Below are 15554 nucleotides of genomic sequence, written 5' to 3' on the forward strand. Positions count from 1 at the left end.
CTCTCTCTTACTTTAAAAATCTCATTGCTACCCTGGAGATCAACACGGATAGAGTAAGGTTGCAGAATGAATGAAACAAACAAACAAACTTCCCCACTGTTGGAAATAACCGCAGCTCTCCATGTTCGCCTCTCCGCGGTTTCTCGAGATATATGCAGCAGCTGGACGTGGCCAGGCAATTCAGAATCATTGGCCACCTGAGATTGCAGTGTTTCTATTGATTCGGCCAACAGAAGGCTAATATTGACAAGTGCAGCGCGTATTCCAAGCCGTCGTAATGTAGCGGGCTGAGGCTTTTTTAATTTAGCGTCAGATCAAGTTTGACCAACAGTGGCCCGCCGCGACGGGTCCAATCGGAGTTCAGATCAGCTCCCACCTCCCCACCCCCCCCCACCAGCCCACCCCTCCTCTTCCTCTCTCTCTCTCTCCCTCTCTTTCTCTCTCTCTCTCTCTTTCCCCCTCTCTCTCTCTCTCTCTCTCTCTTCCTCTCTTAGTTGCAAAAAAAAATTTCTGCAGCTGGGCTGCACCTCAATGAACCTAATTGGTGCACTGTGAGCGACCATCATCTATCCACTGGATTTCCATCGCGGCCGGCTTCCATCCAGAACATATGAATTTGCTTAGACAGACCCTTTTAAGGAGTTGAACAGATAGGTCGGAGAAAATGGCACAACGCGTGGTTTTGTTTCTACTGTGGCTCTTTGACAGATCATTCGCAGGATTTCCCAATCAGATCAATATCGGTAAGTGTTTTTGCTGTTAAAAAAAAAAAAAAAAAAAGGCTGCAGATTGTGGTTTGTATGGGCAAAGATTGCAATTTCTTATACCGGAGAGATGTGCACGGAGCGCGGAGCTCTGCGCAATGACAGAGGCTAACTTGATTTTATGTATGCTGCGATCTTAAAGCAGCTGATTGTGTTAAACTGTAGATTAAAGCGTCATCTAGTGTTGTCTGTGTCAGTGTAATCATTGGCGAAAAAAATCTAGGTGTTTGATAAGGAGTAGGACGGGAGACGGTCAGTTCCCCCGCACGATCTGAAGAGTTACAGACTGGTCAAAAATGCATGATATTCTTTCAAATACCAATCAGCCTCCTTTCTATTTCAGTCGGACGTAGCCTATAGAGTTCTTCCTCACTGAATGAAATGGTCCACCACTGACACTAGACTGAAAAAGGCACAGATGAGATTGTCTGATCTTGCTTTTCCTCTCTTTAAGGGGGGCTGTTCATGCGTTCCACGGTGCAGGAGCACAGCGCGTTCAGGTTCGCTGTCCAACTCTACAACACCAACCAAAACACCACTGAAAAGCCTTTCCACCTCAACTACAATGTCGACAACCTCGAGTCGTCCAACAGCTTTTCAGTCACCCATGCGTGTAAGTGTGCTTCTATTTCAGTCATGTCCAGATTCTCCCCCACTTCTGTCCACAGCACAGCGAGCAGAATTATTTATGTCCGAATCATCCAGTATGGAGCTTATATAGAGGCCACATCTCAATCCAGGGGAAGCAGTCAAGTCCATCTCACTTCACTCTGGGTCATAAAGTCTCAATGGGAATTTACAAATACAGATTTGTCTAATGCACATATTTATTTCCCCATATTTATCCTACATAATCTCTTGTCTTTCCTGCCTTTCTTTTTTTTTAATAGAAATGGGTATTAATTTTGACAATAACATTTTACGGACAGTAGCTGTGGTTGGACCACCACATTCACACAATGTGTGTCTGTCATGAGTTTTACAGAGGTGATATTTCATAAATACAGGCATTCCACATAAAATAAGTTCCTTTGGCAACATGTTGTATACATGCTGGCCTTGGGAATGCAGCCAATAACAAAGAGCCTGTGTCAAGGACTCAGCGCTGGAGGAGCTCATGTGTTATGGATCAGAATTGGATGTATTTTTTTTTTTTTTACGTGTTTTATAAATTTATTTTTCATCACATAAATGATTCACTATTCGAGAGGAAATTTATCTATATATAGTGTATAGTATATACACCATTTTTTTTTCTTCTCCATGGGTGCTGATATGTGGTTATGGTTATGGTCCATCCCACGGTGCAACTGGTGCAGTGGCTTATCCAACAAATTACCTTTTTTTTCTCCTACACCCCCACTGGCTTCATTTTCTTGAAATCAACAGAAATGTAATGGACAAAAGGGGAAGAAATTGAGTCGAGAATGCCATTTAGTGATGTCATTCTAAGTGATGAGTTTGGCTGAATGGCCGACTTTGGAGACACCAGGATGTTCTGACTGGCGCGGTTGAGTCCCTCTAACCCCATGTGTGGCACGGTCATAATGGCCCCTCAGACTCTCCAGAACATCTCCCCCTGCACCGTCTTCTGACTCCCCCTGTGTTAGGGAGCATCTCCCCCAGCATTGCAGAGTCAGCTCATTAGCACCCAGCCCTCATAGCACCTCACCGTGCTGTCATTGGGTGAAAGGGGGAAAAAATCCATAGCTCCCCATCCAACGCCAACAAATGAGTCGGGCTCAGACCTGCAGGGGAGGTGGGTCTGAGCAGTGAGGGAGATAAAGCAGAGCGTCATATCGCACGCAGCAGAGCTGCAAGTGCCCCAACCAAGGCATCCGTAAGAAACAATAAGCAAATGACAGTGAATAAATAATAGATAGTGCCGTGCAATTTCACGCATGTTGAAGAGGAAGGGAAGCATAGGAGAAAAAAGCTTGATATCAAAATCTAATTAAATTCAGGGGCAGACAGAGCTTTAGTGAGAGGAAGGGGTTCCTGTGGGAGCCGTGGCCCCATTTCTTGTTTCTCGCTGGCACGTCTTAGCATCTCCATCAAGAGCACTGTCTCAGGACTGCCTTCAACTTCAAATACAAGAAAACTATGAGCTTTTAATGATGCAAAGAAACCAATGCTTAAAAGAAATGTATCGCTCAGTGATGCAAAAATAGGAGAGCGATTGTCAAATGTCATTATAATGTTTGGTGAGAGCATCTCTCTTGCTTTTATGTGTGTATTAATAATCTGCTCTGCTTGAAATTTCTCTTTAGTGCTGAATCTTTAGCCTGCTACATTAAACAAGAAGGAGTTTTATACGTAACACGCTAAAAAGCCCTCTTCGTACTGGTAAAATAATCAACACAAATTCCAATCTGATTTGTGTAATGTATGATCTGAGACTTTTTTCAAGGTAGTGCCCTCAGACTGTTGTCAAGCTGAGCTCGCAGACCGCTCATGGCTGAGCTGAGCTCACAACAGTCCATAAGCAGATTGTCTCTACCAATGTAGTTAACAAAATAGAGATGACAGTTATTAGATATCACTTATCTGCTGACTTCCAGGCCTTTGAGGCTTATCCTCTGGTGAGTGAAGACCTCCTGTGTTCTGAGTTTCAGATTTGTCAGCACTGTTGTTTGTTTTGCAAGCTGTCACAATTATTTAGTGGACATTCAAATTTACTTTGTCATCAGTAAACCCGTGTGGGTGATTCAGACCTTTGTCAGCAGTAGCACACATCTATTTTATGATCGGGCAATCTAAAACTAAGATTCAAAAGTAGCGTTTATGCGGGTTTGGGGAGGCAAGCTTCATTGCTTTGATCAAGATGAGTTCTGGCTGCCTAAGGCCTTGCAGAGTGGTCGAAATGACAGAATTTGTTTCGTCTTGTTCGGACTCCTCTTTTTCTTGAAGCTGATGTTCTGCTTTCGTGTGCATTCTCTCTTTACTCTGGGACGGATACTGCCAAAGCCCTTTACTCTGACTCATCATGTAGATCACTCCCCCTCATTTGCTGTACATCCTTTAAAAAGTAATATAATATAGGCAGAGGAACAAGAGGATGTGCATACAGTAATTCAAATTAAACTTGCTGGAGTTTATTTTGCTTTTCAGAAACAAAATGTGTAAATCCCTAGGTGTGATGAAGGCACAGGCTCGTGTCAGAACAGTTTCTTTCAAGTCTGTTTCAAACCATATGCTATTAATTGAATTAGTGGCTGGCAGCAAAACAATGTGTGGCATTAGTAATCCTCAAGGCTTGGCTTTGTACTGCAGAGGCATGGTGTGTGCTTTGGTGACAAGACTGTTGTTGCTTTGAAGTGACATCAGAAATTGTGAAATGTGTAATTACCAGTGCGGGGTCCATAATAGCTATGGAAACCAGGAGTCAGGTGTGCTCACAGAGAAGACGGGAGTAGTTGAAAGCAAAGGGTACCAGTTTGAAGAAAGCAGAGTAGACAACATTAATGTTCCTTACGGTCACGGCTAGCAAACTTAATGACACCGCCATCCTTTCTCTCCTGTGTACCCTTCTTCTTCTTCCTTTACCTGAGGCGAAGAAAACATCAAGCCCCCCCCCATCTCCTCGCCACGCTATTTATTAGATTACTCGCCTTGATTCCTGTTAAAGGAAAATATTGAAATGCTTGGCTTTTGAATCTCATCTCCCTATTCCTCATTCCTCATTCTGTCATTAAGCTAATGGTGTGTGTCCCCTCTGCCAGCCTCTTTACATGTGCTTACCCCTCTTTTATCGAATCCTCCAGGTCCTTAAACCCTGGCAGTAGCAGCTGCTTCTTTGGCTGCACAGTTCAGCCACAGTATTAGCATCAGCTAACTGTAGGCAAATCTGCTTTGCTCCAAGATTGTGGTGAAAAAAACAGATAAACCAACCACCTTTTCCCACGGTAAGAAAGAGGAGGGACAAGAGAGAAAAGCAGAGTGACTGTAAGGTATTATGAATCTTATTGTGAATAGAGAGAAGATGAGGTTAAAGGAATAGTTTGACGAGTTAGATGAGATGATTGATACCACTCTCTTGACTGTATGGTATGTGAAGCTACAGCCAGCAGCAGGTTAGCTTAGCTTTGCTTAGCTTAGCTTAGTATCAAGACTGAAATAAGGGCATTTTTACACTTCCAGTTTTTGTATGGATTAAAGAGATAACACACATGTTAATTTGCAAGCTTCAAAGGTGCTGATAGGCATATTGTGTTGCCTTGTTGCTACCAGGATAGCTGTTTCCCCCTGTTCCCAGTCTTTATGCTAAGCTAACCTAACCGGATGCTGGCTCCAGCTTCACATTTACCATACAGACAATAGAGTGGTATTAATCTTCTCTTCTAAATCTTAGCAAGAAAGTGGACAAGTGTGTTTACCAAAATGTCAAACTGTTCCTTTAAAGGTCCCATGACATGGTGCTCTTTGGATGCTTTTATATAGACCTTAGTGGTCCCCTAATACTGTATCTGAAGTCTCTTTCCCGAAATTCAGCCTTGGTGCAGAATTACAGCCACTAGAGCCAGTCCCACAATGAGCTTTCCTTAGTATGTGCCATTTCGGTGTCTGTAGCTAATGAGGAGGAGAGACGGGGGGCAATGTGGAGAGTGGGGGTGTGGCCTTGACCAACTGCCACTTTGCTTGTGTGAAAGCCATGATGTCTCTCTCTCATGGGTGGGCCAAATTCTCTGGGCGGGCAAAGCAGAGAAAGGGGAGGTAACCTTGCTCCTTATGACCTCATATGAGAAGATTCCAGATCGGCCCATCTGAGCTTTCATTTTCTCAAAGGCAGAGCAGGTTACCCAGGGCTCGGTTTACACCTATCACCATTTCTAGCAACTGGGGGACCATAGGCAGGCTGGGGGAACTCATATTAATGTTAAAAAACCTCATAATGTGAAATGTTCATAACATGGGACCTTTAACACTGCTTCAGGTGAATAGCAGTTGACTTATGTGATGCTAGACGTTCATGCTGCCTTATTGTCAGTGTGAATCAGTTTACCGAAAAATAAATGATGGCACATATTCTGCGTAATGCAAACTGATTATCAGTGGTGATAATGTGTGAGCAATATCAGCATCACAAGGTGTGTGGAGCCCATCAAGACTCTTGGCATTTCATCAAACTCCAGCAGATGGTTGTGTTTGGATGTGAGATGTCAACATCATTCATTAGGATTATCATAACCCCTCAATAACACAGTGCACAAGCTTACTTTTTTGTCTAGACCCAACACATTCCTAGAAACAACTTCTGCACTGACCTTTACGCCCACCTAGAGAGTGCTAGCGCTGCACATGTTGCCCAGAAACACCAACAGTCTCTTTACACCGGCGGCCCACACAATGACAGAGCACATGTGGCAAATGGCATATGTTGTGAAGCACAGACGAAAGGGCCCTTACCAAATCTTCACATGTAATGTTTTGCATAGCTTTTGGGGCTGTTGTTGTTGTTGTTGGTGGCGTGTGAATGGATGGTAAACAAAGCGACAGGCAGGCAGCGAGTTTTTGCAGAGCATGGCCTGACAGATACAGGCTATGGTCGAGAGGAGCTCCTCAGGTGATTGCAGTAGTGCCACACTTCTTGTCCTTGCAGGCTGTAACTCAGCTTGAAAGGTGTGACCAGGGAAACATGGCAGGGGAAGCTGGGTAAAACGGAGTGTTGGGAGGATAGAGACGCAGACCGCAGTAAAAGAAAGCAAGAAGAAAAGGAATTTGATTAAATTATGTTTTAGATGTTGCTTATGTGTATGTGTTGAGTGTGTGTGTGTGCGTGTGCGTGTGCGTGTGCGTGTGCGTGTGTGTGTGTGTGTGTGTGTGTGTGTGTGTGTGTATGTGTGTGTGAGTGAGTGAGAGTTCTCCAGGCTATGGGGGTTGTGTCGGGGCATGCCATCACAGTCCAGCTGTGTAAGAAGCACAGATGGAGGTTTGTTTATGGACGCACAGGCATGTGCATGCGTGTGTGTGCGCACATATGCACAGGGCCACGTGCACAGACACTGTAAGCGTTACATACACATGCTTAGATAGACACATCCCATCCTCCCTCTTCACATTTCTTACTGACTAAATTTCAGAACAGTAAACCAAAGCTCCCGTGACACACTTCATCATTCATCCAAAGTAAAGGTCACGGTAAAAAAAATAATACCACGTGTCTCTTTGTGCAAACACAGTTTTAGTAGATTACCATTTTTGAAATGTATGCAGGCTCAGATTTATGTGAAATGCGAGGAAAAAAACAAGCGTATTTGATAGGCACCATGACTGTGCAAAAATCCTCTGAGAGAAACACGAGCCACCACAGAGTAACGTGATGGTGGGATTTTAGAGGCCAGCAGGCCAGGCGGTCTCGGAGGGCTGTCGAGCTGGCTGGGTCTGGGGCCTCAGTCAGATAAGTGGTACAGTAACAGCCACGGGTGAGGTTAGATGCTTTGGGAATGGCAAGGCCTCTAAGAGAAGAGTGGGCTGTCAACAGAAGGGAGTGACTGACAGCGTGGCTCAGATAAAAAAAAAAAAAAAAAAAAAAGGATGAGGCAGAGAAAGGGTGGAGTTTCTGTCAGATAGAGTCACATGTTTTGATCTGACTCAAGCTTAAAAATGTCTAACAGAGTTATTGTCATTATTATTTCAGGAACATTATGACTAAATAGTCCACATTTCCATAAAACTAATATTACTTGTTACTACAAGTGCTACAGTAATTGCTACTGCATTACAGCAAAACCATTGCATGTCTTGCTGACATTTAATACAGATGAAATACTAACACATAATCCTACATTTTTTTATCATTTTCTTGAAGTCTTGCTGGTTTGACTACAATCACTGGTACTGTTAGTTATGGCCAGATGAGTGTAAAGCTTTTTCATTCAGCAAACACATAAAAGGCTGGGAAAATTCCAAAGGCCAAACATTCAAATGGAACATTATTTTGACCTAATTTTCTGGCCATGAGATGCCCTCTGCTGTATTTTTATTTATGTATTCTAAAGTCAGGCACACAGCTGAAGCTGTAATGAGATTCAGACTAGAAAACAAAGTACACACTCCGAGGCAGATTCCACACAATGAATTTTTAATCAGAATATCAGAAGATCCTCTTAAACCCAACCTGAGGAGGTGTTGCTGTCGGAGTATTATTTGTCTTGGAATCAATGACGCTGGCAGATGTTGTTTGATAAAACAACAGCTTTCCTCCCATCGCTGCTGTGGTGGTGGCTTCAAATCTCCATATATCTTTCACAAACACTGGGCATTTGGCCACTTTAGCAGCTATGGAAAATATAAAAAAAAACAAAAAACAAATCGAGTGTAGGGACAGATTTTCTGATTTGGAAGATCAGTAACTCACATCACAGATTTCCATTGGCACTTTTAAAGATTTCTCTCAGCTTGACAGTTAACATGAACATGATTATGAACGGACCTTCATGGCCCCCTGAAGATATCATCACCCTACAGCCCGCGGCCATTTCAAGCAAACACCCAACATAGAATTACTGTATGTGTTGTATTAACATGATAACTGATGCTTTTTATATAATGCATACTACAGTAGTTCTAATACTGCCAGAAATGATTTACCTGTATCAGTGACGTTACATGATTGCTTTTAAAGCCTTACCATTTAAATAGATTTTGTTGACAATAACATTTCCACAAGTATGAAAACAATTTACGCCACAGCAAAGCAATACAATCCCCGATGTTATAGTTGGTATGATATTAACCAACCAACCAAGAATCGGCTTAAGTATAATTTGTGCACTACTGACGCATATGTGAGCTTAATGGAAAACCAATGAATGCAAGGCGTAGATCACGCCTCCTTTTCGTCACTAGATATGATGCAACATGACAGCCCATCTCTGTTCCGCACATCTGTTTACCACAGTTCAAATAATAGGGTGGTCTCTGAACTATAAGTCAACATTGACAGGCGAAGTCTGTCTTCCCTTATTGAAGATGATATCAGCGCTGCATTGTGATGAACATGAAGAGCTGACCATATAAAAAGCAAACGATAAAGACTATGAGGGACAAGAGGAGACACACCAACAACTCTGTGGTGCGTTAGACACATTCGCTGCAATGCTCTGTGTGAGAAAAAAGGGTTCATGATAAGAAAAAGCCTGCATATGTTGTGCATTTTAAGTCAAATGAACAGGGGGCAAGCTGCCATTGTGAGCTATTCATCTCAGGTGCATCAGGGGTATGTCAGCCAGCAGCTCAGCTCCATGGGCTGCTTTCCATTTTGTTTTCCTCAATGAGCAAAACCTCACAAGGAGAGTGGAATACATCGTTTGTGGCAGAGATTATTTTTCATTTGGAAATGCTATTCACCCTTATGCACCAGTTGAAAAGGCAGGGATGCTGAAGGTAAAGAGAAGAAAGTACGAGCATTTTTTAAAACTTATCTCCTGTGAAGATCTCTCACATTGCAGTCAGCATTTTTTACTCCCACCCCCCTTCTCTTTTATATATATTTAAATGTTCCCACAGCCATTGCAGTCACACTCAGCTAGCTATTGGCCATTCACTTGGCTTCCCTACAATATCCGTAATCATTGAATCAGTAATCCCCTACTTGAGCTGGAATAGCACATCCGCATCGTGCCTCATCGGAAGTTGCTGCATTGGCCTGGCTTCACTGGGTGCAAAAGAAAGAGAGAACTCTGAAGTCCTCCTCAACAAGAGCCGCTGACTGCAATGTCCTATCCAAGGTCAGACAGCTTATTGAAAGAAAACACTTTTGAGCCTTTTATTATTTCTGAAGGGGCCCACAAAGAAAAGCATTAATTGGCACCTATGCGCTGTCTAATCTTGTGAGTCCACTTGGACTGCGTTATCAGCTGTTTATTGTTTGGGTTCCCCTCTGTGTGTGTGGCGGAGCTTGATTTCTGCGCTAAAGACAGTCAAAAATGTCAGGACATCAGGGTGGTGTGGTGATGAATACAAAACATCAACAGGGAGTGTCACAATGTACTCTCCCAACTAGTAAATATTGGATCACAGTGCAACGGGGCTTCCAGCTCCCAGCTCTCCGTCTGCCGACTGAGCAGATTGATCCGCACGTTTCTGGCCTGTTTCAAAAGAGGCAGTCGCTAGCAGAGCCCTGCCAAAGCTGCATGTCTGTGCCGAAACAAGGGCTCCATCATGACTGATTGCTTGTGACAGTTCACAGTCGCCGAGCCACTGGAGCATCATAACCTTGTGAAACTAGTGTATGGGCACTCTAGCATACAGGCTGAAGAAGAGGAGGAAGAAAAGGAAGATATTAGCATATTACTTGCAGTGACACAGAGATGCAAATAAGACATGCCGTGCCATGAATAGCCTGTGTGGTTAATGTGAAACACATCTTATGCAATGAAAGACATAATGCAGACCAACACGTCTGGAAACAGGGAATTTATAGACAATTACTGCAACTGTGATTGCAGTTGCACATTGAAGACCCACGCAATGTCAGAGCACGATCTGTTGACTTGTTGGAATAAACTGCTGAAGCAGAAATATCTTGCAGCAGGCCTGAGGAGCCACTCAAATGACTTTATCTGTGTTGTCACCATAACGAGCGCCAACATATTTCTGATTGTTCACTGATTCACATTGAATGCATAAGTTTAATGAAATCTGCATGAACGCAGTGAAGAGCAGGATGAGAATCAAGTGGCGATGAGTTACATGTGTGGAGTTATTTGGTTGTTGTCCACTACAAAGCACCGAGGTGCTTTGACTGATCTGCTGCTCGGTCATCAAAGGAGTTGGTCGCCATTGCTCTCCGTCAGTTTTTCCAAGATTTAGTTGTGATGCGGCGGTGTGATCTTACTTTACACGCGTCTTACCTCAGGTTCTTCTGTCTTTTGTGCTCACAATCCCCATGAGTGAGAATTAAGTGAACATGATGTGCTCGCTCAACCATAACCCTCCTCTGTTTCTCCCTCCAATGGTTAATTCTAGGAGTGTGCTGTTGTGTGGCTCTTGCCATTTCACACATGGCTACATTAAACCTGTGGGCGTTTTCTCCCAGGCCACTGTCTGTGTTTGTGTGTCCATGCATGACCGTGTGATGAAATATTGAAGTGTTCTATCATCGGCCATTGGATTGCCGCCAGAGCGATTGCTGTCCCTTAATTTTATTTTTCCTGCAATTCTTTTTCTCGGTGGCATGGCGTGCAGATCAGGAAGGCAAACCTCATCTGGACCCATGACAGAGCTAATCCATCGCAGCTGCCGAATGAAAAGGCAGTTTGGAGTGAATCCATTCCAAAGGCCTCAATGGGAAGCTTCTCTCAGATGCCGGTGCCCTTTGCAGCCCTGACAGTGCTAGAACATGATGAAAAAGGACTTGGGAGGGTTCAGTGGCTTAGCTATGTTCTTGATAGAAGGGAATAGTGGAGGAGAGAGGCACAGTCAGGGGCGTAGCACAAAATTCTGGGCCCTGTAGAAAGGCATTCTCTATGGGCCCCTCCCCGCATCCGCAGCTATTCATTCTAGCATCTTTTTGGGCCCTCCACACATGAGGGCCCTAGGTACTCAGTCCCCTTTTTCCCCCACGGTCCGACACCCCTGGGCAGAGTGCTGGAGATGGAGAGATGAAGTGACCAGCCGCTGTGTTTGCGTGTGCCTGTGTGTGATGTGAACTGGATTGTAAGTGCATAGCACAGTAGCTCTTCTTTCATCTCTCCACCAACCTGTCAGGTCATACAGTGAGCTGAAGCAAGCTGAATATCCAGAATATGTATCTATACAGTGTAGACCTTTGTAGATGATCTGTACACATTCAATAGCAGACCCAAAATGATGTCCAGTTTGAAATGAACTAACCATTAAGGAACGCTCATTGTGTGTGAACGGTGGAAGCGAAATAGCATGCAAAGGAGTGCAGAGAAGTCTCACCAGTTCTCTTGCTTTCTTTGTGCAATGTATTTGTCCTCCTACCCATTGCCATGCTGCTGCTGCTGTACCAAGTCCCATCCCTGAGCTGTAAGGGGATAGACTTTGGGTCTTTTATGCATAAAGAAGCTTAAGTTTGGAAATTGCTCTCGAGTGGCCAAAGTTTGTAAAAAGTCAGTGAACACACTCCCAATTTCAGGGGTTTGTCTCAGAGAAAAGCTGTTTAGCCCTAGGATGCCCCCTGTAACTGAATGAAATATTTAGGTGTAGAAATTGTGCAGCAGCCATGTTATTTTCACAATCCACCAAAGGATGGGATAAGCACAAAATGCAGATACAATCTTAAAAACTTGTATAACACAATCTTAAAGTGTCAGCGTACCCCCTTACTTACCACTAGTGGTATCGAGCCTCCACCTACCTCCACTCCAATACGATGTAGGTAAATGCATTCAGACAGTCATATAGGTTTAAAAGGAAATGGGATTAGTCAGTTTCATTTGGAAGAGGGAATGAAGTTGAACAGTAAAAGTACAATCCAAACTGTTTGTTGTAAAGATCCACCACACGTTACAGCCTAACTTCCTGGTTCAACTGTATCTCCCTGTACTTGCACACTCAGGTTTTTCTGTGTAATAATGGATTATTAGTGTCATTACGGGGGCACTTTCGGTTTTAACTCCAAAGAAAGTTGTAGCTAACCTTGCACAACTGTTAGCTTGTTACCTCTCTGTATGATCGTCTGACTGTTGTGCTTGTTGCCCCTTTAGATGTATTTTTAACAGAGATCTTAGCAATTACTTTAGTGAGTTTAATGCTATTATATCCAATAGAACCAATGGCCCAGAGTTACGAAAAATATAACCTCAACTGTGATAAGCCATAGTTTCCTCTTAACCATTTTTATTGAGACTTTTCTTTTTGGGCTGAAAGAAGTTTGAGTTAAGAAAGTTAAAGTGAGGCCTGTGGATTATCCTGAGTAATCAACACATTGATATGATTAGCCTATAGTGTGACCAATAAATGGAAAATCATTATTTATAGCAACTTCATCACTCTAACTTTGAAGGTAATTCAAACATTGCAGCACAGTGATCATATCAGACAAGATATCCAACAGGCACCAAATTAGACAGAATTTATTTTTTTGTGGCGTTAGTTCCCAGCACATATCCAGACAATGGAAGGTCCACTGAGAATCCATCTTTTCATCTAATATGAGAAAACCCCTTGCTCTTTTCTCTTCAAGTGACTATATGAAATGGCTCTAAAGTGAAGCCCCTTGCTGAGAATCTTTATTGGTTTTTGTGGGGAAATTTGCTTTAGAAATGTAAAGTGAGTAAGGCATATTCAAGGGTTTATATGCCAGGGCCTTGGCATATATAGGATTTCAGCTCACTCACTGTCATAGCGCTCTGTTTTCCATCTCTCTCTCTCTCTCTCTCTCTCTCTCTCTCTCTCTCTCTCTCTCTCTCTCTCTCTCTCTCTCTCTATGTACTACCTCCAGCATTATCGTTCAGGGACTGAGCACCATCTCTCAGCAAGGGCACTAATATGATGAAAGGTGGTGCTGGCTTCTCCATACTTAACCAGACCTGGATTGAGGTTGAGAAGGAGAGAGAATTATTTAGGTGATGTCTTCAAGGTTAAACATCTGGTCCCATCTCCCGTCCTCATTGACTTATTATGAAAGGCAAAGAGCTGGGAAAGACTGGTCCTGGGGAGGTGCTGTTATAAAACACTGCCCTTAATCAAGCTTCACAATGCAAATCTGTCAATGGCTCGGCTTGCTTTGTTTCATCAGCATAGAATATGAAATGTGACATGTAATTTGATTAGTGACACCAGGGGCAAAGGCTTAGTTTACATGCGCAGGAATTGGACCTTGTGAGAGTGGCAGATAGTCATCGCCTCTTGGTGCCCCTGTGCGACACATTCTTGGCTTTGCTTGTGCATATAAGCCGTACACGAGACACGCAGATCAGAATTCTCCCTAAAGGACAGAAACAACCAGTCAGTAAGCATTAAACTCAGACGGTTTGCACTCTCACTGGAATATAGACATTTCTAGATTCCTTGTGCCCTATCTTGCAGATTAGGAAAAGAGAAAATGACAAACAGAAACTAGTTTAGCAAGTAACACTGAAGATTAGATAGAATTGATGTAGGGCAGGAAAATCCAGCGACACTTGACAGTGATTGAAAAATATATGTGGCTGCCAGACATCCACAAAGTTTACTCTGCTTGTTTTTTTCTCATCCAAATAAGAACAGGAACCAGAGAGGTTTTCAGCTGACAGGCTTGTCCCTGCTGTGTACAATTAGATTCAAAACAAGTCATTCGGGTGTGGCGCTCTATACCTGAAATATCACCACGGAGCGCATCTCTGCTGTAGTCAAGTCAAATCATTTAAAGGCATCTTCTTAAACTATTCCTTTAATCTCTTTGATATGGCTGAGTCTGTTCTCCTCGTGTCCTAATTTGTTGTGAAGGCAGTGCACTTCTTACAGCAACAGTTTGAATGTTTGCTGTGTTGGTCCGACATGTTGAACTCTCTCTCATGCCTCCCTCCCTTTTCGCAGCCTTCCCAGGCTATTTGCCTCCTCTATCTCATCTCGCTCCCAGCACGGAGATGCCGATTAGACCGTGTGTGTTGGGACGCGTCAACGCGCCTTTGCTGGCTGTCCGTCCTCATGAAGTCGTTGCGGCAATCCACACCCCTCTTCATCTGCGATCCCCATGTTCCTCCTTGCTCCATTCTCTTTCCTTCCCTTCCTCCATATTCATCTGTGAACAGCACGCTTTTGGTCCGCAGTACTGATTGGGAGGATTAGTGGTGTGTGAGGGACTTTGTCACCAGCTTTCTTGGAAATCCAATTACAGAATATCATAAGCCTTACATGTTTCATACTCTGCTGAATCCTTCTTAAAATGCACACAGACACACTCAAAGGGTCAGTGTTTAGCAGCTGTCCTTGCTGCGTACGGTAGTGAAATTTTCCTGAAGGTGAGAGGAGTGATCATCTTTGAAAGGATAAGACAAGTCCTGTCGCACTCCTCTCGCCTCTGCATTGCAGCAAATGGTGGACTGCAAGAGCCTGTCGGAGAAAGGGATTGTTATTTGCTCAATGTGATGGGCCAGGGAGCACGGAGCATGGCTCTCGAAGTGAAGCGAGGGCCAAGGGTTTAGGTCTGTTATCTGCTCGCATAGATAGTCCCTAATTACATGTGTCAAGGAAATGACATGAGTGCAAAGTGAGATGCCTGAATGTATCTGTTGAGTCCTAGTTATTCAGCAAACTGTCCAAGATAACGCCGTTATCTGAACTTTTGAAAATGGCCAACGCATTGAACACTTGAACAGCATTGAAACAGACCGACACAGCGACGTGTGGGTCTGTTTGACCTGCAGAGTGCTCTCAGCCCTGTGTGTTGCTCTGTGTTCAAACAAAAGCACGATGGTAAGACCTTGAACGGGGAAAATATCTGTCAGAAGGAGATGGAGTTGAGAGTCATTGACTCCCTTGGGGATTGCACACTGTCCACAAGTACAGGACTATATCATCGAGGTGGCAGGTGAAGAGTAGAGGAAGGAAGGGCTGCGGAGAAAAACAAGAGAGGAAAGGGAATAGTTGATGAACTCCAGTGATGGGGAAGTACGTGCTTGTGGGCCACATCTGACCTCAGTGACTCTGGTCTCCGGATCAGATTCTCATCTTCAGGGCACTACATACATACATACATACATACATATATACATAGTAATTTGCAGCAGTGAAACCTTCAATGTGTCATATTAATGATAAAACAAAGGTTTTGAAAGCAGACCAGGGATAACCCTATGAATTTCTATCTATGAATACAGAAACAAAATATGTGCCTTT

The 15554-nt window shown here is 43.6% G+C and overlaps 1 protein-coding gene across 2 annotated transcripts in view; it reads left to right on the top strand.

Moving 5' to 3' along the window:
• The first annotated feature begins 555 nt into the window (after positions 1–555).
• Positions 556–15554, top strand: part of LOC114563227 (glutamate receptor 3) — an 88410-nt gene continuing 73411 nt past the window's right edge. For both annotated transcript variants that reach the window (XM_028590073.1, XM_028590074.1), the window contains exons 1-2: positions 556–743; positions 1219–1377. In XM_028590073.1, coding sequence (XP_028445874.1) covers positions 665–743; positions 1219–1377 — 238 coding nt within the window. In that variant the 5' untranslated portion in view covers positions 556–664. The remainder of the gene's footprint in view (positions 744–1218; positions 1378–15554) is intronic.

The sequence above is a fragment of the Perca flavescens genome, chromosome 10, assembly GCF_004354835.1.
Source record: "Perca flavescens isolate YP-PL-M2 chromosome 10, PFLA_1.0, whole genome shotgun sequence".
In the NCBI taxonomy this organism is placed as follows: domain Eukaryota; kingdom Metazoa; phylum Chordata; class Actinopteri; order Perciformes; family Percidae; genus Perca; species Perca flavescens.